Consider the following 23,944-nt stretch of genomic DNA (forward strand, 5'->3'; position numbering starts at 1 on the left):
ATAACCTTTATCTTCATAGTCATTCAATAATTTCGTTCTGACTTTAGCGTTACTAGCTAATAATAATTATGCGGATTTAAGTGTAAGTTTTCAAATTTTGATAATAAAGAGTGAGCCTAAAAATCGTCTATTTCGTTACCCTCGAATTCGGACTTTTTGATTTGAAGATAAATTCCAATTTCGAAAGATCAAATCTTTGGTCGGTTGCAAATTAAGCGGTAGTGAAAGTAACATATAGTGAAAACATAGCGCGGAAAAGAACGTGCATTAAAGGTATATTTGATATTTAGCAGAGGTTGACCTCAGCGACCGCGCAAATTTGATGTGCGAATTTTTAATCTCTGATAGTCTCTCGTGTAATTGTAATTTTTAATTTTATTATCGTTGCCCATTTTAAGCATAGGCCATCTCGGTTCTTTATTTTTTTTTTTTTTTTTGTACACACAAATTATTTTTTTTAATTGCATATATTTTTAAAAGATTGCTACACCTACAAAACGATCGATGATGATGATTACGTAAATATATGATAAACATAATATCATAAAAATGAACATTATATTATTTATCTTTTTTTATAAAAAAAATAGATGAAAAATTTTAGATAAAAAAATTAATTAATTATGTTTCATCTTTTTGCTATTATAATACTTGCGGTGAAAAAAGAAATTAAATTTACAACTACTACGATGATCTCTCTCTAAACTGTGATTTTAGATATTCTTTAATATAAAATCAATTTTCATATTTTTATAGTGATATATGAACGTGCCTATGTGTACACGTGCGGGTGTGTAGGTAAAATGTCTGTTTGTCTGAAGGGAACTTTCTTCTTTATCAAAATAGTTCACTTCTCATATACACAAAGTATACTATATCCATCTTTACAACCTTGACGAATCTTGCGCCAGTTTAGATTACTTCACGAGAGATCATCAAGCGACAGTCCAGATGTGGTTTTCGTAATAATTGTTTCTGTTTCTACTGTCCTCATTGCCTATGAAAAACATTCTCAATCTCGATATAGAAAAAATATACGTAATTTGTCAGTTTTGCCGATCTGAAGCTGGTCCGTCTTTTATTTTTACAAATACCTATATAAAAATTATAATTTTCTCCAATTATACGCAAATCACAAATGTATTTTAAATGTATTTTACACAAGGATACAGGAAGGTATCATAAACTTTTATGTGGCTGTAGGTAAAATATGTGTAAAATACACGCTAAAATTTTTCTGCAGGAATTTTAATTAATTTTTATATTGTTGTAAAAAAAGCTGATATAAGCATATTTAATTTTTAAGCTAAATAAGATAATAAAAATGTGTTATATAAAAAACTAAATAATATATAGATATGATAATTTTTGTTATTTGTAATGACAATTGTGTAACAATAAGCGATGAAAACGATGAATATAAAATTCTATCAATCTAAAGCAGATTCTAGCACAAAAGTTTTTTATTCATCGATAAATTAACTGCTTGATTTTATTTATGAAATTGATTATTAGGTAGAATATACGTCTCATATTTGTCACCTCGCATATTTGTGCGATAATTGCATGTTATGTTAATGAAAAATAACAGCTTTGGCAATTCTCGAGAAATTTTGTAAGAAGGAAACGGTGAATCCTAGCGCAGGCTTTCGTAATAATGCACTAACAGAACTATGTTATATCGAGATACATGATAATTCACACCATTGTCTTGGGACAATGTTTATTGTCTGGATTTACGACTTTACGAGTTAGGCGCATAATATTAACGGTCCAAATAACGACGCCATTAATTTTATGATGGCAACTCTTATAGGAACAATTATACTTTTATTAGCGAACAAGTGATGAGATATTAAAATACGGAAACAATATTTTCTCCCTTTCTTTCACATAAAGCAGAATTATATAAAACTTTTACGATAGCTTGTATAAAAAAATTAATATTAATGGTCAATCAACAAGAATAGCAGTGTGACATCTGCAATGTTTGCAAAAATGCCAAATACATAGAAATTATCAATGAAATTAAAGAAACAGTAGAAGAGAAGAAACGATATAACACTCAAGCAGAACATTATATTATTCTAATGGCGTCATTTATTTTCTTCGATATGCGCACATTTGACTTTGATCGGATCTGAAAGCAATGCTTACGTATGTATGAATCTTCATATGAAAATATATTCATATATGTATCATATATGCGTTATTAATTCAGCTTAGCGACAAACTCTTTGCGTTATATGTATATGTGAATTAATCATAAATTTTGCGAAATAAAAAAAATCTTTAAAGAGAAAATATGTAACAAATAACTATTATCAATTAGACCAGTCTTTTCTCGGATAATTAAAATCAAAATGTTCTTATTATAAATTCTAGACTTTGGTGTTTATATTATATTTTGATTGATTCATATTTTGCTATTATTTCCTTTTGCTTTTTATTTAATAAGTTTTCTTTCGATTTTCTAAGATTGCTATCTAAGTGTTGCTTTATAAAGCGACTAATTACTGTCGGATTTTTTAAATTAATTATATTTACAATAATTTTTCATTAAAGCACAATGCTCATAACTACTTCTACTATCTCTATTTAATGTAATAAATAATTTATAAGTAAAATTAAAGTAAATATTTTCCATTGAAATATTAAAAATTTTTTATCTTATCAGTGCGTCAATTTCGTCTAATCAATTCTGAATTCTCAATTTGCACATATCAGTTTCTAATTCTACATATTTAAGAATCCAAGAGCTCTTCAAGAAACGTTGACATTTAAATCTTTGTGATTTAAATTCAACTATGTATATTGGATGGAATTCGTTATAAGATGAGGAATAAATTTTATATGATTTATTATCTTATTCTGACACTGCTTTTTTATTTTGACGGAGAGTCAAAGTCAAACAGATGTCTGACCGATGAAATTTCTAGTAAAAGCGCGATAAATCTCAAACGGAACTTGGCCCCGGTTTCTGCAAGCATTTTTCGTCTTTCACGTCTGCATTTCGCACGATCTTTCGCAACGATTGCACATTGCCATTGTTCGGCCGGTTGCAAAGTGTTGTGCAAAGTTGTCACATGCTGTTTCAAACCGGGAAAAGCGTCGGTCAGGATATCAGCAACGGCATCGTTTGACATTTTTATTGCATCGACGAAGTACCATTCACGTAAATGGCACGTACCATGCCATACGTGTATTAATTATTACAATTGACTACGCATATAAGAAGCATCGGCCTCCGCGTGTCAGATGCAAATAAAGCGTATTAAATTTATCACACGCGCAAAGTTGGCCATTAGCTTTAATACTGTTTATGCGCGCACGCTTGCATATTAAAAGGTATAAATTTCGTGGAACAAGGCCGTGTACAGAGAATCGTCGAACGGAGGTTTGCGCAGACCGGTTGTAGTTAATCTAAATGAAGTACAGGCGACATTTAATACGAAAGATGAAAATAAATGTTTTCTCAAATTATGTGCATACGCGAAATATATCTTTTTAAGTTGTCGCATTCTCCGTTGAAATAAGTAATTCGTTTCAAAATATCTGAATAAAATCGTAAAAGTAATTTAATTGCATTTGTCATTTTTTGAGAACGCAAAAATAAATAATCTCTTTTTTTACGAGTCTGATTAAAGTAGTCCTTGAAATACATTGCGAGAAAAATTTAAGCGAAGTAAAATATCTGATATTTTTCCTATGACAATTTAGCTTTTTGAAATAGTATTGATTTGAAAACCACTTATTGTTAAATTAATTTTTTCCTCATTTATTTCTGTATTAATTGTATTTGAAATCAATTATACAGTCTTGTTATGATAAAGCATATTTCATAAAGCATTGTCTTTCATAAAGCATACCATGCTTTATTTTCCGAAATTTTACTTTTATATTCAAAACAATATGTCTCATCTTATTTACAATTTTAAAAAATCGATGATATCAAAAGTATTAATTAATTAAATGTCCTGGTGTCAAAAACGAAATGAATTGAATTGGACTCCGAGATCATCGATGGCACCAAGGTTGTCATTATTCCTATCGTTAATAGACAGTCCATCGTATTATATTAATCACGTCTTATATAATTTTCTAGTATTCAAGAAAGTAAATTTTTTATTCCTATTTCTTGGTGCTCTCCAAGAATTGATCCTCATTAATATTTTTAATTCATTCAAGATGTCGATGAACCATGGCGACATATAGTGGTTCACCATCATGATTGTTACGCAATAGTGCAGCTCACAAAATCGTAAAAAGATATAATTTATTATATATATATATATATATATATAATACATTATTATTATTTATAATATATTTGTTACCATGTTTATTATTTTATTTAATTATTATAAAAATTTATCTTGTATAAAATTTTCTTTCTTTCTTTATAATTAAAATTTAATTCGCAATTTTTATAAAAAGAAATAACGTTATTTTTTATTCTAATTTTATTATTTATTGTTGTGTTTTAATTCTTTTTACATTTAAGCGGAAGAATTGCATCGAGTGACATAATTTTACAATCGAAGAAAATCCTGAGCATTCCATTATTGGCACGCATCGCTGATCGACGTTGCGACTATTATAAGTGTGCGTAACAGGTGTTCGAGAAGTTACCGGAGCCGGCAAAAGTGTTACATCAGCGAAAAGGCGATGCGATCGTCATACATGTAATAGCATATGCAGAATACTTTTAACAAGGATTTATCAAAGCGCGAATCACAATCAAAACAATTATTGACTGTGAATATATTGCATTCCAAAAAATATCATGTTATCCAATTTATTGTTTTACAATTTTTTGTGGTTCTATTTCAACAAATAATTTTATAAAACTGTTGCATAACAAAATAATAGATATGCTAAAAACCATTACAGAGGAAGAAAAAAGAAGACGATAAATATTCAATGATACGAATATCCTTGGATATTCTTTAGATATTTAATTAAGAGAAAAAGAGAGAGAGAAAGAGAGAGAGAGAGAGAGAGAATCGCAATATTTAAACAAATTAATATCATCATTATTTTCTTGCTATATTTATTATATTTGTAGTTATCATCTTTGGCTCTTTATTGACGTAATTATGTCTAAACGTCAATTTTTGAAAATATAAAAATATTAAGAAATTATAATGATTATCAAAACATTAACATTAAATTTGCACTCCTATTGTGGCACAGAAAATGCATTCAAGTGTAATAATAAATTAAAAAATTAATTATGTATGATATTATTACACAATAAAATTTACCTTTCTATTTTTTTTCTTTTTTCTCTCTCTCTCTCTCTCTCTCTTTTTCAGTTAAAAGAAGACTTATCTCAGCTGAGAATTAAAAAAATGTTGGATTATATAATAAATTCATCTCATATAATCTTAATCGCGATATCATGCAACGTTCTTGTTATAGTCTGCAACACCATATACCATTATTATTATTGTTGCAACAATATTGTCTTTACAAGAATTTTCAATTATATCGCAATGAGAGAGAAGTTAGACTTAAATAGACGAATTTATTCACGTTTTATGTATAAGTCACTTATAATTGTAATTCGTATAAAATTCATCAATATGAAAAAGATGACACTATTTTTTTGTCACTTTATTTGCATGACAATTAACATCGTTAATATCGATACCGCAAATATTATCATTACTCATTATTATCACTACTGCGACATGTCTATGTCAATTTCCTCCGTAAAGAGACTTAGGTTTCGCCAGTCTGACACAACCGGAACCTTCTCCACTTTTCAACCGAGGACCGTGGAAATTCCGAGAATAAAACCGCTCGCTGGATCCTAACCGCGAGTTGCAGCACAGATGACATTGACTATCCTATTACTTGTCTACAGTTACCACTTGGTGAAAGTTGACGATGCGCATCTTCAAGGTCGTCGGAGCGACCGTTTTTACTCACAAATGACGTTTTCTGAAATTTGGTCTCCTGAAATTCTTGTCTTACCGTGAGACAACAACGAATTACCAAAATTGGTAGTGTGACTTTTTCTTCCTGAAACGATTGTAAACGCGGTAAAACGCATAGATAATATTCTGAGTGACGTGCGAAACGAACAGAGGCAGCGTCTTAATTGCCGGGAACGTTAATTGCTCCATTGTGCATTTCAATTACTTGACACGAGCGAGTAACAGGTTTTTGAGTTCGCACGGGAAACAATGTTAACAATAATTTAATAAGATATTTAGCACAGTTGATGGCTATTGTATGTGATTCATAATGCGGATATCGTTATTTAATGAGTAGTTTACTAAAAAAGAAATATTTTAGAAGGTAATATTTATATTTCTTACATTTAGATAAAATACATCCTTTGATTGGACATTCACATTCGGTAATGTCACGATTCTAGCAAATAAAGATTTCAGATAAAGATATAAAGGAATAAATTATTTCTTATTTTATTTTATAACTGGATTTCACGTATTAATAATAAAAAATATATTATATATATTTATTGTAAGATATTTAACTTTTCTTCGTAAAGCATTAAACTTTTAACAGATTCTTGTGCCATTTAATACTTCTAAAGTATCCAGTATGAAAAAGATATACATATTTTTTATATTTTATTGATACAAAAAAATGTTATACGAAATATAAAAGTATTTTTTACACATATATGTAATATATAAATACATAAAATATGTAGAAATATCATCTAAATATTATTAAAAACATTATACATATATTAATTTCTAAAGTTTGCATTTAATCTATTGGCACTTATATGTTTATTACATATTTATCATTACATAATTGTAAATGCCATCAACAATAAACGAATTCAATAATTATCGTGCTGTTATTTCGTCAAAGAAAAAGAATTTTGTTTCATCATGTCTAGAAGACTTTATATTAACATATGAAACGAGAAATACGTGCAGCCGATTATTCATAGCACTGGAGTTAAGACTCAAAGAAAAGGAAAGTCTTTTCATCTATCGAATGCTGTCGCTATCGACGCGACGTCTACTTCGTCTTGAATTCACAGCAACTATAAACTCCGACAAATGTCTGAACAAAATACTCTTTCTAGGCCGAACATCGATTAACGCCAGACTTCTAATAAACAGATGAAGCACCTTGAAATAAACCAACAGAATATCCGACTAATTATTCGAGAAGTATCTATACCAACCTAAGTCAACAAAAAATATTTTAGAAATAGACTTAAAATTCATAATAACGTCTAGTATTGGAATTTCTTATGATAATAAAAAAATTTTCGTGAAATTATATCTTTTAGTATAGGAATGTTTAATAGAAATGTTTAAGAAACAATTTATATGATTAATTTTAATGACATTTCACGTTAAAGGATTTTTGCTAAGAAATTTAAACTCATAAATTGAAATATTATCGATATATAGCTTCGAAGAAATTAGTTATAAATTGCCGATCGCGTAATCGATATGTATCGACAATCGTCGATACATATAGTTATAGGAATAAAGAGTTTACTCTGACTTATTAGCTGTTATTAACTGTTAATTTCAATGTCTTATCCTATCATTAACCACGCGATAAAAAACATAGGTGAGCATTGATCGATTGCTTCGATTGGTTTGAATTCAATCGACGTAACTGTTGAACGATAATCCCAATCGAAAAATACATATCTATAAAATTTATATAAAAATACAAAATATCTTTAACTTTTTTCTGTCCTTTTAAATAACTTTTAAAAACTGAATTCGGCGAGAATAATACAACGAGAAAAGAAAAAACCCGAACAATTGCGCTAATTGTGGAAATACACACTTTTCAGGATCACGAGAAAATCGATTCGCGAGATCTCTAACCCTTAATTATCCGACTAAGGTCTCGATTCATCAGAACGTCCTCTGCTGGGTCCTTCGCTTGTAGCGAAGGGTGGGATGAGTCTACTGTCTGGTGGGGACCATTTCTATATAATCGACGGTGAAGGTGCCCGTCTCTTCATATCCCCTATCAGTGACCACGTTTCTTTAACCGTCGTCTTTGACGTCTATCCGTACTTTAAAGAGATAAGTGATACAAGGTGAGTGTCGATTGTTTGAATGATGTAGTCCAAGGATTGAAACCTATCGTATAAATTTGGTGAGTTCAAATTTCGATGCTGCGAATAGAAAAAAATTTTTACTTATAATTGTTTGTGACAACAGAATTGCTACATACACATATACATAATTAAAAGGTAAAGTATACTTTCTCTTCTATCCACAGCATCGAAAATCGAACTAAGCGAAATTTAATTTTTCTAGTTTCAAACTTTTGATCACACTTGTTAAAAATTGATGCGTCTAAGCATTTATCAGATTTCTCATAAAATTTATTGAGAAATTGCAGAAATTGAAATCTTATTTGTACACTAGATAGTCGCGATATAACATTTCTATTATATCAATAAGATAATAAAAACATTTTTAAATTTGGAGAAAGCAATAAAAAAAATTAATTACATCATAATATACAGACTACATCATAAAACTACATAATTACTACATTATAAATAACGTTAATTAAATTTTTGTTTTTAATAATTTGCAACAGCTCATGCAAGAATAATATAGCGTACAATTTATTTAGGTTTGAAAAAACCAACTACTATTTTTTGAAGTTTTTTTTTATTTTGCTTTTATTAGTCTAATTTAGGCAATCGATGATATATCGATAATATACTTTTTGATGTTATTTTCTAATGGTCGTGAAGGAACGTGAACACGATTTGATAGCTCACGTAACATATGGATAATATCGGTATTCATGCACAAAAAATATGTCTTGCGACTTTATTAGACGAGACACTCCCTAAGAGAAACTTTTGCCTGATGGAAAGGAACTGTTTGTGTCGGCGGAATGAGTCTCACTTGTGTATCTGTACATGTCAACGCCATTACGTAGAAAACTCTCACTGACTGATCGTAATAAAACTCAATGAAATTGTAATATCTGTGAATATGTAAATCAATATTTAAATAATTTACCGTGTATGCTTTCCTGACCATTTGTAAGGATTTCGTGTTACCTATAATACATATTTACTATATTTTCATTTCACTGTACTACTTATTTATTATACTATTTCTTTTTATAATTTTTATTTTGCAAAGTAGTTGACGGTTACATTATTAAACACATTATTTCATTATTCGAAATATGCATTAAATAATCGAAGCCAGATAATAAATTTTTAACATTTCTATAGTTGTAAAAATTACAAAAATTATCCTATATCACAAAATTAGCTGATCTCATTCTATATATTATTGAATATTGTGTAATACTAATATTTAATATTTTATAATATAGATGATGTTGGTGCCGCTGGCTGTGGTGCTTCTCGCGGTGTTCGTCAACGCCGAGCCGGCGATTAATGAATCTGGACCACGCAATAATCGACCTGGAAGATTCTTATCTCTTCCGATACCGCAAAAATGCGCAAATCGTAAGTACCTTTTGGTATATGTGTGTCCTATCAAACGTTACTCGTATTATGCCTCCTTTTCACTCTCTTAACATAGTATTAATAATTTACATTTATACAAAAGATCTCTAACTTATGTTTGAGCAATTAATGAATTTACAAAAATTATTTGACAGGATTTGATAATTTATCGCGTTATTAGTCTGTGATCAAGATTATTCAACAATCTTATAATAATCTTACCGTTGTAACTGTGCAAACGTAGACTCTTAAACGATTTTCTTACGTATGTAAATGTTGTCGATCGCTGAATTTTCACGGTAGAGAGATTTTCACTCACTAGAGACTACCTGAGCCTGTATTCGATTAAATCAGCGCGTAAGATGTTCGTAAAAAAAAAAAAAAAAATACAAAATGCAGCGGCACGGACTTTCATCGTCATTCTCTCACAGAAGAGGCGATTGTGCGTCTCGGCACGGTATTGCCGTGCCATCTCAAAGGAATCGAGGTTACAATGGTGATACATACTAAGAAGCTTCTCCCCCTTTCGCGTAATTTCACGAGGTACGAGTGTACTTACTTTTAAAAGCAGACGAGCCTCTCTCAACTCTTATGCAAGCACGCGCCCCGGGTATTCACTTTTGATCGCCATGGGTATACCAGTTTTCGTCCACTCGTTATTGCCAACAGATTCCCGATATCATTGCGTGACGAACTTTCTTGCCGATTCTTTATCTTGTCTGATACACACTTTCTCGGCGCCACTCGATCAAGAAGTCAGTCGCGCTTCAGTGACGATACGAAGCACTTATTACTAAAGTGGAGTAAATTCGATTTCGAAAATCTTGTTAAAATGGAAGTTTCATTAATTTATGATACAATATATCTATATTCATATTTTGCAAAATATATAAAAGAATACACTTTGATTTTTTAGAAAAAAATGATAAAATAATGTATAAAATAATTAAATAATATCAATAACAGTTGTATTATTTCTTTGCAAAAGGACTAGTGTGTCACTTCAGTTTTTGCAACAAATATTTACTGCATTTCTGTAACTAAATTATTCTGAGAATCATCTTCTTGCTTTCTACTTGGTTAAATGGCAATCTTCTTAAATGTGATGATACTTTGATTTAAATCTGAGGTCAATGTTCATGAAATGACCACTTGTAACGCAAAGCTGATGTTAAGTATTGGATTAGCATTACTTTCAATCAGACAACGATCTAATAATTTTCGCAAAGGATGTCTTAACATTGTTGCAACGCGGTAGATTAATTCAGTAAGATCTTCATTAACTACATAGCAAGGACATCGATTCAAATTATTCAAATGATAATATATTCGCGAGATATCTTGAGTTATTTATGTCGTATCATCAATTTATAATTCTTAAATCTCAGCTCATCAAAATATATTAATTCTAAAAAAGATTAATATAATAGTAATTTTAGTTCAATTATCCTCATCTAATAATATTAGCTTTAAGTAAAAAAGACGCTGATAAATTATTGCCATGATGATTTGATTAACTTTCACCAATTTGTTGTCTTTTCGTATATATATGATAACGTAGAGAGAGTTTACTTCGTATAACACCACATGACGTGAGGATATAACACGAACGTGTTTTAACGGCAGAAGTAGATAGATTCGCGATTAAAGGATTCCTTGTAGAAAAATGAAATCGCGCAAGAATGTAGAGCAACGTATTCGCGTGTCAAAGTGCAACGGAGAGACAGAGGGAAAAAAATACGGAATTTCCAAATGGTCGCATTTCCACGGTATTTAATAACGTGAGAGGCGCGAGTAGGTCGTGGGAGTGAATCGGCTTTGCCGCAATGGTGCAATGTAATGATGTTCGGATACGACCACAATCACCTAACAACCTAATGATTGCATGCTCGCTCTCCTGGAATGCCCGATCGCGCTGGCAGGATAGCAGGATGGAGCTTTAGCGACTAAGTCAATAATAATCAGCTGTAGCGTGATTTCCTCGTGTCCGCGTCGAGAAAAAAGTATGTAATAAGCGTGTCATTGCAGATACGCACGCGTAAAGGAATGCAAGTAGAAAAGCTGGTACAAATGTCAGTTACCTATACAGTGAAAAAATGCAAAACGTTTAACTATATAATTATGCGCGAACTATGATACATATATACACAATTTATAAAGATATCTCTGAAGAAATGATAAGTATAATGTCTAAAATTTCACGTTGCGTCTAAAATAATTACGCGCGAAAAGCAATGCTATAAAAAAATAATTTTATTTTTATTCATTGTTACATATGTGTACGACTTACGTCATTGATCTGCCGCACGTATCACATATCATATATTCAGTGATATCAGTCTAAATCTTGCAGTGTCAAAACTTCTAAGCCTCTTCGTCCAATCAAGATGAAAGATTAACATTGTGTGTGATTAATTTTTGTAAACTTACTTACGGGAATTATCGTGAAGTCGTTAATAATACAATGGAATACGTAATGTGCGTGCATATCTTATACTTAAGACGAGCGATAATGACACGCTTGTTGAGTAACATGTGTACAAGTATTGGCCTATGGATATTATATAATACCCACCGGCCTATTAAACCGTTGTCAGACGGTGCTATTACAGTGAAGATACGCGATTAAGTGTCCGCATGCTTTACCATATTACTCTCGCGCGTACACATTGTAATTACATACGAAGATGCGGTAATCAATTTTCGAATTTTCCTGTCGAGTTCAGCGCGAAATAAAAATTTATCTTATATCAAATTTAATATTGTGACGTAATTATTATAAAGTGTACAACGAAAGGCGATTAGGCTTGGCATCTGTATTAATCTTTCGTTAGTAAGAATGACATTAATCTTTGATGAATGATAAACAACCGCAATATGCTTATATAATGTCTTTCTTGTTTTATATATTAAATGTAACCCTCGAGGCATTAATATGTAATTAAGATATAATGGCAGATAATTAATTAAATGAACACTCTTGTATACTTTGCGCAAGACGCTACTGTTTGTTTATATCAGTGACTTTAGGAGATCTCACGATTGAATCGAAAGCGCGATAAGGACGTCCGACATAATTTCGCAAGTTCGTAGTGAAAAAAAAAATCAAGATGGACAATCGCATATAAGTTTAATCGACGTATTATACCGCTGTTAATCACAATTGCGTAATACGACTGACGCCGAATAAAAGACCGTCGCTAACAAATCGCCATTAAATCGCCTTATGACAGTGTGGCTGACCGATCAGCTGTTGCAATCTTACTCGGCGTGAGGTTGACTGACTGACAACTCTACAGAAGGCCGGCGCTACATCGCCACGAAAATGTCAGGAACTGCTTGCGAAATTAGACAATGGCGCTCTTTGGAGATTATCCGCCCGGCGTGTTGTCGTTTAACGAACAATCCGCACGATTCGTCTGCAAAAACTTATTTTCATAATGTCATATGAAAGTACTCGCGTACGTATTACATCTATGTTAAAAAATATTTTTAAAGTATGTTTCGAGTACGCGCAATTTTTACGCCAGATCGGATTTTTATAGGGAATTTCGAAACAATTTTGTTTCTAACGATCGTTTAGCCTGCATACTTTTGAACAAATGTAACGATTCATATAAATATATTGTATAAATTTTTTTTAAATTGCAATAAATTGATATTTGTTGATTTTAATTTTGAAATATATTTTAAAATATTGTAAATCATATTCCGGCTTCAAAAGAGTCAAATTTGAATTAAGCACATTTTTGGTGACAAATGCAAAATACATATGTGCATCAAAATAGTCTATTATTAGATAATAATCATCAGGATAATTTTTTCATAAAAATCACAAAATTCGCCTAAAATAAATGTTTAGTCGCCTTCAAAAAAAGAAAGGAAGATAATAAGGAAAACCGTTATTCCCATATGAGAGGCCCATTGACCCATCGCAAAGAGAAAAAATTTCACCTTCGCCTGGCAGCTCGTGCGGAGAGCCACGAGAGTTTCCTTTTCCTTCGCCTCCATGCTCGAACGTTGTTTATTCACGACTTACCGTCGACCCACTGATCCCGTTCGAGAACGAGAAATTGATTCCCGACGAATTCACGTGGAATATACTCAATTCTGGAACGATTCCATTAACGTTGATTAAATTGATAAATAGCTTAACTAATTGTTTACTTTTTTTGCTAAATTACAATATAATAGGCAATCATGATTAATTAGGATTAATATTAAACGATATTGATTGAATCAACAATAACGCAACATGAATTGTGGATGCGAGGGATATTTTTGTTTAGTCATAGATTTTAATTGCATTCTTAATTCAATAATACAGATAAATTAATTATTATTATGATTTTGATAAATCAGTAATTGTAGCTTTATGCCTTAATGCATAATTGACGAATAATTTTTTACGATAGTACTTTATAAAAGACTTTAAAAAAATCAATCTTTATATTATACTATATATATATATATATATATATATATATATATATATATATATTTTACATTTTAATATTACATTAAAATTTATTGTTTGAAAATATTATACTGAAAAATGCAATAATTTTATTTCCTTCGAAGAAATTGCTTTCAAATATTTTTCTTGCTTTTCATTGCATCTCGCCAAAGATGATACATCATTTTTGAGAGTATGCGAATCTCGCGATTCGAATTCACACACGGAATAACGTATGATTACGATTGACATCCGCTTGCGTGACAATTAGTAGAGATCAGTTGCGATTACAGCAACATCCGTATTACAAGAGAATCTTACTCTTTAATATGCACACTCGTTATATCAGTAATTATGTGACATGCTCATCTAAAGATTTTCCATCATTGAAAAATAACGTCGTAAGTTAGACCTCGATATTTTCCTCGAAGTAGTCGATTTGTCCCTCAAGATTAGTTCCACAATGATGACGCCGGAAGTGAATCGTGCTGTCGAAACACATCGATGGCGCACTGTCGCATTACTAACGAAATCCACTTTCTCTCCGTCTCAAGTAGATAAAGTGTGCATCCAAGAACAATATTGTACATTCCGTCGTAGAAAATGATTTGTCGAGACACTAAAACTCTGACTGAAATTTTAATAACAAAACTCTTTCAAAGAGAATATATTATTAATATTTATTTTTCGATTATCTATTATTACAAATTTATAGATATATGTAATATTCGAGACTCTGATCATTTTATTCACATTATGCTTTATGATTCTCAGTGAACAACAGTACCGCTTGTACATGTTTCAAGTGATTATCGTCGCAAGTTCCTTGACACAAACGCGTGAGACGCGCGAAGGGCATAAATGTTTAATGAACGGTGATATAACGACCATAAATTACGATTATCCGACAGAAGGCAAATGTTTTTTTTTTGTTCTATGCACGCGGATGCGTCGCCGTCATTGCGTGCGAGTGTAAAAACAAATCCGCTGCATATAATGATGATATAATCATGAATGGAATCACATTCTGCGTACCGTTATTTCAATAATAGATGTGTAATATTGTTTGCATTTGCACAATACGCAGCACGTTAACAGTTGTGCGAATCTTAATCTATAATTTCTATGATTGTATGCAAAAAGAAAATTTATTGCGAAGTATTTCTTATTCTCATTTAATTTACGTGTTTACATATTATATATTTATAATTGCTAATAGATTAATATATTATTTTACTTGCATTTATTTCGTTCTGATTTTATTTTTTATAATATATAAAACTATTTTTTTTTTGCAAAAATATATTTTACAATTATTATATTTCTTCTTCTTTAATTATTTCTTTATATAGTAAAATATTTACGTCGCTTTCTAGCACATTGATCTATATTTTATCACATCGATGACACTGGACAGCTATGCAATCATATAATACATCGCATTGTTATATAACACAAATCTCAATATTGATCGATCTAGACGAGAATAGCCATGCGATGACAGCTGTAGTGCCACTGTATAATGTTTTACATTTACAATATTTACATATAGATTCCCGTTCGATGCAATCACGGTGTCAGTTTCATGTAACTACGGTTAACTCATCTCTACATTTGATACATACTACATATAACTCTATTGAAATCACTTTCCGTGACTTGGATCAATGAAAGCATAAATTATTTTCTAACAAAGTACGACGGCTGTGCAACACAGTGATAAATTTATTTATACGCTGTACTTTTTTTGTGTTATTTATAAATATATTACTTCGACGCCGGATATTATTCCTGCGAGAGTCTTTACAATCTATCCATTAATCAAACGTGACGCGGCTTCTCGTTATATTTAATGGCTATTTAATAGAGCTTTTAATATTCGCGAACTAGCTAAGATCACTTTCTCGTCGTCAATTTTCTTAAAAAATTATTATTGACGTCGATGGTCATTTATATTTAACCGTGTATTACAGTAGAATGTGCTACTGGATGTGTACATATATATTAAAGAAAAGAATTAATAATTCTTCATTCTGTTAATACATGTTATTTTATATACATTAAATTTTTACATTCACAGAAATGTGACTATTATATATTTATGCAATATTCACACACAAACTCTGGACAGCTTTAAAATAATATATTTATGCAATATTCATACGTAAATTCTAGACAGCTTTAAAACAATATAAGAGAATCAATAATAAGAGCATTTATATTACGAAACGCCATTTAAGTCATACGTATCGAACGCCACAAACAGCAGAATGCGTGATAAACAACCGGGATAGAATTCTTGATTTTCTATTATAAGTTATTCGTTAAATTTATTCTGACAACGCGGGAATCACGACTTTGTCCTATGTCGTAAACCCTGACAGACAGTCGTTCTTCTTCCTCGACAAGCGCAACACAATCGCACTTTGCCTTTCTACAGCGGAATCTCGAATTAAACACGAACCTCGAATTAACCACACAGATGGATGGCTGACGCGACTCATCTGCAAAGAAATCTTTTTCAAAGGTATTTCAATTAAAATTCACACTGCTGCTCTTTTCGGCAAAACATTTTTTTTTTTTTTTTTTTTTTTTTTTATTTAAATCCTCTCTCCACTTAATATTCGGCCAAGAGTTACAATAAGTAATTTAAAGTTGACAAATAAATATCAGTCGCAAAAGATTGTTTAAAGTTCCTCTATAATCAGTACAGCTCATGCATATATGAAATTAACTGTTTCTCGTGATATACCAAACGAGACGAGCATAGCTCGTGTCTTTTTTTTCTGCCGAGTTATTATTCCGTTTACGGATTTAAGCGAGGCTGCGAATGCAGAGATGATCATTTGTTAAATTACAACGTTGTAAGAAATGTATGAAAAATACCGTTTGTAAAATTGCCATTGGCGTTTTCGACCTTTGACATTATCGTGTTCAATCCTTGGTGAATATCAGACGAAATCATTAATTGACTAAGAACGTACGTGAGCAAGGACGTGTAAACACTAAAACATAAAGGGCGTAGACACCCGAAGATCGACTTGACTATTTCTTGTTTTATTTAAATTTGATGGCTATTTCTTACGTAACGTACATAAAACGTCATGTAATAAATTTTCATCAACATAGAGTCATTGCCAACAAGTTACCAAAAATATCGCATAAATCTGATCATTTTAGTTAACATTAATATTTATATTTACATACTTAGCATATAGTTTTTGATTCTTCGAACTATATAGAAAAAAATATTATTGCGTATTATCGTATATCCATATATAATATGTTTTAAAATATTTTGTAAACTTTGAATTTCGTAATAAGATCGATTTATCTGATTTCACAAATAGCTAGCTCAACTATTTATATCAATCAAATAAACATAATATTTGTTAAAAATATTCTATCCATATATCAGCCAATTCTAGAGTTATTTTTATTAATAATAAGTTTCTTAAAAAATAGAATAAAGTCGTAATTTTTGCGTTGTCAATATATAAAATTGAAAGATCTTAATAGAAAATAAATAATTGTAACCTGTTATTCTTTCTCATTGTAGCGTTCTTTTTACAATGCAAGCTGTAGGTTAACATTGACAGTATCTCTTTAAATTTTTAAAAATTCCATTTAAATCTCTACTATTTTTAATATATATATATGAAAAGACTGTTAGAGATTATATTTGAATAGATATACAGAAAATGATTTCTAGCATATTTAAAACCACGTAAAATCGCGCGATGTCGGTGCAGTAATAACAGCGAAATGTGGGTTACGAATGTCACGACGAACATAGAAACGACTCGACAAGTCGACTTGAGGAAAGACTGAGAAAAAGAAAACGAAAGAGATGAAAAATCATGGCGAAGAGATCGCGCACGCGACGGAACATATAAAACGTTATGTCATAGCAAGAAAGCAAGAGAGATAGAAAGACAAAATTAAATATATCTATATATACAGCCTTTTATATATACATATATATCTTTCTTATAATGCGATAATATGTGCAAGTTTCGTAATGCGCCGTTAGGCGCTCATGATGAGACACACGGTGTAAATCGTGGATGGGAAGAGACATACTTGTATAAATACTGGGAAAAAGCATAAGAGATCGTTGACATTTAAAGCAAACGATAATGACGCGCTGCCACCGTGTTGCCGCTGATTACAGATTCACTGTTCACAAACTGCCACAACATATACGAGCGTGTTTTAGCTTTAGCAAGTTTGATCAAGACGACGTATGTTTACGTCCGATAATATTTGATAAAAGACTATTTAAGTACGATATAGTTTTGACAATTGACAAAGCATTAACAAAAATACATTGTTTTTTTTTTTTTTTTATAAGAACCTTATTGAAGAATTTTAAATAGATAGAAATAACTTTTGCTGTGACTCGCTCCCGAGTGGAAATAGTCAACTTTAGCCAGATACTATTATTATTCGCGAGAAGCTAGATGTACAGATTACTTCATCGCACAACAGCGGTTTGACCTCTGAACTATTAACCACAAGTCGCAAATCGAGTATCTGTTAATAGAAAAAAAATGCAACTGCGATGCTTGATATATAATCGTCCATTTTTTCTGCAAACAACCAGTAACATTTCTGTAAATGATGCGATAATAATAAACAAACTAATATCATATTTATAAACACGCGGTGCAATGTACATACATAAAAATACAGCACCTTTTCAATTATTTTCTTGTCAAACTTTCGAATTTCTGTCAAAAGGTGTAACGTATGTTTAAAAATATTTTTGCTATTTTTCTCGTAGAATAGGAAATCATTGTAAAATGTTTTACAGGACCGAAGCAATTCAATTTCCGAGGGCACAATTATTTCTTCAGCGGACACGTGCCAGCCCACGCAAATCAAAGAGGAGACTGGTTAGACGGTAGGAATATTTGCAGGGAGTATTGTATGGATCTCGTCTCGATAGAAACCCAAGAAGAGAACAACATGATCTTCAAACTTATTCAACAGAGTAAGTAACTTTATTACACGATACTTTAACTCTCTGATGAAATATGCCTAATACATACATGTCAGTCTACTATGAATCATTCTTATTGTTCCAATTGTAAATTCAATGCGAAGAGATCAATGCGAAGGAGACACTTTATTTTTGTTTTGAATAAGTAAAGAAGTATGCACAACACACACACGTGCGATGTATCAACATGACTATCGCAAATCGCAAAGTCACGAATTATCGAGTTTATTTTAGAATAGATCGAGAAGAACTATAAGCAGACGAATTGATTTATTTTTGTGACACAATGGCCTTTTATATACATTTGCAATAGAAAGTTTCCAGACGGTATATAGCCGTAATGACGACGACGGTAGCAGGTTGTAGATATCGACACTAGCGGTTTACCGCAGCAACTTTCATCCAAAGAGAGATAATCATTCGGCAATATTTCGAAACGAGCGGCCCGACGTGGAACATCACTTCGTTGTGGATTCGAATGATTAACGACGATGCGCTCCCCGCAAGACCTCTTTCTTCTCCTTTATCTTTTCTTCCTCTTCATTACGACCTTTCGGCTGCACCGCGATGCGCTTAAGTGCACTCGAGGAGTAAAACTGCAATTAACTGAAGGGTCTAGAATTTACCTAATTTTACTCATTTCTTATTCGTGCGCAGTTTTCTTCTTGTTTTCTATTATCTACTAATATTTATTTTTGTTATAATCTGAATTTGATTAAAAAAAATAATTTCATAACAAACATTCGAATCCGCTATTTTAAATTTGACATTTAAAATCGAGATATTCAATCGAAGAATAAATTAATCAAGGCTCTAGAAAAATAAAATTGCATCGTCAATCACGACTATACGGAAATTGATCAACCATGAATTAATACAAATTGTGAGAATGTGTCTGTTGGATTAAGCTGCCGCTTTAATCACAATTATCATACAATCGCGCGATGATACCTGTTCGTCACGAGCGATATTTATCACGATGGAGGCGAGTCGATGAGTATAATACGACAGTTTTCAAGGTAATGCGGGGTCTCTTGAAGTGGGTTGAGGCTAGAGAGCCTCATCTTTTATATAACAGAATCACGCGGTGCATGAATCCTTTTGCAGTCCGGCAAAAGTAAAATGATACTGACGATAAATTAATTTCACTCGAAAACTTGCCACAAGACCCGCCTTCTGAATTAATGACATGTTTTGAAAATCTTTTATATCGGCAGTCATTATCTGTGCAGTGAATTATAATCTAGACGATAATTCCAATATAAAATCATTGCGCTTTCACTTAATCAGAATTTGCAATAAGTCAACGTCTCTAATAATGCTAAAATACTTCTCTCCTTTCTCGGAATAAAATATTCATCAGTCTTGGCTCTTACCTATTAACAAAAGAAAATAAAATTTCAATTTCAATTTTATACTTAATAGCAAAAGATAGCCATTTCTTAAATTTAATAGTAATTGCGCTCGGTATCACTTAAAATTAATTTTGACTTTGTAAACTTTTTCGGGTAATCTCCTAAAAAAAATGAAACTTTTACTTTAATACCTGTTAGATCTACGACCGAAACAAATATCAATCTCTTCTCAATTTTTCATACGAATTCTATTTTATTTTCAGACGATGTTCCATACATTTGGACATCCGGACGTCTCTGTGACTTCAAAGGCTGCGAGAATCGACGTGACCTCGAGCCCAAGTCCTTGTACGGTTGGTTCTGGTCGGCGAATCGCGAGAAAATGTCACCCACCAACCAGACACCGATAGGCTGGACTTTCAACCCATGGTCGCAGACCGGCCACAAGAAGGTCAGGCAACCGGACAATGCTGAGTATGACATCAACGGCACCACCGAGTCCTGCCTGGCCGTCCTGAACAACGTGTATAATGACGGCATCGCCTGGCACGACGTCGCGTGTTACCATGAAAAGCCGTTCGTCTGCGAGGATTCCGAGGAGCTTCTCAACTACGTGGCCAGCACCAACCGCGGTATCCGCCTCTAAAGCGAATGCGGTCAGTCTGACACCTACGGTGATCATGATCGTCCATCAGCGTCACGTACTCACTCTCCTTTCTCTACTTCCCGTAGCAAGGAGGGAGCGACGAGACACGTGCCAAATAGGGACACAAAATTTCTACGTGGCGATTTTTGATTCTTGAATAATCGCAGAGGATACTTTATAAGCAAGATTTGTATAATTCCTTCATAATTATAATGGAATTAGAATTTACAATACGCGAATTCTCTACAACTTTTATATGATTATATTTTACAGTATAAATATATTTCTGTATATAATTTTTATGATACGTTCGAAGTATCATTCAATTAATCGAGCTTGCTAGATTTGTAATTTTGTAATTTATTCTCTCTTTTGGATCTTTATATAACTTTTTATTATTTATTGCTGTCGATTTTTTTGTGCGAATTTGCATGATTATTAACTTGTATCTATATAGTCTCTTCTTCCTGTACAAAATTTTTTCATATGATAACTAATTTTTTGAATGATGTCATCATCGGAAAATTTCATAATAGTTTGTGAAAAATAAAACTAAGAAAGAAGAGTAATTTGTGTGTATCACATGCGCTTTTAGATGAGAAATTAATAATTTATTTTATATCTGATTCTAGTAATCAAAATAAGAATATAGATTTTTGGATACGCAATGTTAAAGTTTCTCGAATGAAAAAGACGAAAGAGTATATTTTTCTAGAACACGTACATACATTGTGTGAATAATTTATGACAAGTTATACGTCATTGTACAATATTATTCGGTGTTGCAACATTAGTGTGAAATGAATTACATTTAGTAAAATTAAATTTATCTACTGCAATTGTATTGTATACAAAAGTTTAATATAAAAATAAGATTTTAACTCGATTTCCATCGAGGTATAACGTGTCTCGTCGCTGCGCTCTTTCTGCAATCATCGTATCGAAAAAACTCAGCAATATTTTGTACTTTGTTTGATTTGTAATCACAGTATCCGCTGAAGAGAGTAATTAATTGTGTACATGTATTTATTGATAGATATTTGGCTGGCAATCCCTGTACGTTTATGACTTTATGAAATAAATTTAATCTTATATAATTTATGTATCTTATGTTTTATATCCAATTTACTTTTTTTCCTACAAACATATAAATATATATATATATATATATATAATAACATAAATTACCTTTTAAATGATATTGATCAAAATTAACTATTTTTGTGAAAAAGTTTGTTTTATAATAAATTTATTTTTGGGCTAACGCATAATAATGCACATATTTACATTTTCTCCTATTTATGTGCTTTGCAATTTTGATTGAGTTATAATGATTTTGATATTTTGCAATATTTTATAAAAAATTAACAATATTTTTAATAAACTTAATTTCACATTTGTAAAAAAAGGAAAAATAAATATCTACATTATGCATATCTGTCGTTTGTTTAAAAAAGTTTACTAAATAATAACGTATCTTGTTTCTCTTCCATATTATTAAATAATTTAAATAATTTATAAATAGTATGTAAGGTTCGAAGCTCGACTAACAATAAGTGACTTAAGTCTGTACTAATTGCAGGCTTCGAATCTCCGCTAAAAGAATTTAAGTCTTCGATAAGGTTCGACTCTCCGCTAAATGAATTTGAGTCTCCATTAAATGAGGTTTGAATCTCCACTAAGGTTTGCATCTCTGATAAGTGCATTTGAATCTCTCCTAAACGAGGTTTGAATCTCCACTAACATAAGAAGGTTTGAGTCTCGGTTAAATAAAGTTCGAATCTCCGCTAAAAAGGTTCGAGTCTTTACTTGAACGGATTTGAATCGTCATTAAATAAGATTCGAAGCTTCGCTAACCACATCAAATTTTCTATTTTTTTTTTAATTTCTACTATATGTATATACATAGTATAATATGTAGATATAATAAATAATTTATAAAAAATGTGAGATTTTTAATATTTCTTTTTACGTTTAGTTTTTTATCCATATGCTTAAGAGTGTCAAAGAAAATAAAGAAAACTTAGAAATTATAAAGTCACTTAACATTAAAAAATTTTGATTTCCACAGTAACAAATTGATATGTACTTTTTTATATTTGTCACTGAGATATAAATGTTTAAATAAATTAACGAGTTTTTTTTTTAATTTTCTAGCAGCAAGCGTATGTAAATGTAATTTTCACAGAATGTGATTTTCTTTATTTGGATAGAGGTTTAAAAAAGGTATCTCGAGTTTTTTAAATACCACTGTATTTCTCTTCTGCCGCGGCGAATGTGTACAGAAAATTACTATGCGAATTATCTAAGCGAGGATTCATAGTTATCACGTTTTGTACAATATGTATAATGATATAATTATGATGATAATAATAATAAGTAGAAGAATAATTAATTTATCGACAAGATGATTGGTGAAGAATGATAATAATAATGCTTGGCTGAACGATGACAAATGACGATCAATGACGATAATTAATATTAAACGGTTGTATAATCTTTCTCTCTTGCACGCATACATACATTCTTTTTCTGTCTGTCTCTTTGTTTTTTTTTTTTTACTAGTTCCACCTCTTTGGCTTGTGTACATTTTTTACTTGTGACTGTTTGTATATAAATTAATTGTTACTATTTATTACTAAAATAATTTGTGTATTTACGTTACTCTTATAAGTCTTTGGACTTTGTTGTTATCGGACATCTTAAAGTCTCATTACAGAACAGAAATTGCGCAGACACTATTTGCGCGAACACATTTACATAAAATTAGTAGCAGAATTTTACATTTAATCGTGTTTAAGTGCAAACTTTTAACGATTAATTAAACGTATAATTTACTAATTTAACTTTACATACATCTTCTTGACTCAGATAATTTTAGGTTTCTCAGTTATTATATTTTTCAATCATTAAAGTAGCACGAATTAGTTAAACTTACTCGTTAATACAATTGTTTCTGCGAACGATTAATTTTCGGTTCGTATTTTATGTACGTTACACAGGAAGAATTAGAAAG

The 23,944-nt window shown here is 31.2% G+C and overlaps 1 protein-coding gene across 1 annotated transcript; it reads left to right on the forward strand.

Moving 5' to 3' along the window:
- Window positions 1–7,986: 7,986 nt before the first annotated feature.
- Window positions 7,987–22,025, forward strand: Slf (C-type lectin domain-containing protein slf). The gene is made up of 4 exons (XM_072892520.1): window positions 7,987–8,059; window positions 9,331–9,466; window positions 18,739–18,918; window positions 20,546–22,025. Exons 2-4 carry the CDS (start codon window positions 9,331–9,333, stop codon window positions 20,926–20,928), a joined length of 699 nt encoding a protein of 232 aa, XP_072748621.1. The 5' UTR covers window positions 7,987–8,059; the 3' UTR covers window positions 20,929–22,025.
- The last annotated feature ends 1,919 nt before the right edge of the window (window positions 22,026–23,944 follow it).

This window comes from Anoplolepis gracilipes, chromosome 5 (assembly GCF_047496725.1).
Source record: "Anoplolepis gracilipes chromosome 5, ASM4749672v1, whole genome shotgun sequence".
Classification (NCBI taxonomy): domain Eukaryota; kingdom Metazoa; phylum Arthropoda; class Insecta; order Hymenoptera; family Formicidae; genus Anoplolepis; species Anoplolepis gracilipes.

Bases quoted from the DNA above. Each gene is read 5' to 3' on its own strand.
- Slf (XM_072892520.1), top strand. From the start codon at position 9,331: ATGATGTTGGTGCCGCTGGCTGTGGTGCTTCTCGCGGTGTTCGTCAAC. The intron at 9,467-18,738 runs GTAAGTACCTTT...AATGTTTTACAG, and splicing joins ACCGCAAAAATGCGCAAATC to GACCGAAGCAATTCAATTTC. The intron at 18,919-20,545 runs GTAAGTAACTTT...TTTTATTTTCAG, and splicing joins CTTCAAACTTATTCAACAGA to ACGATGTTCCATACATTTGG.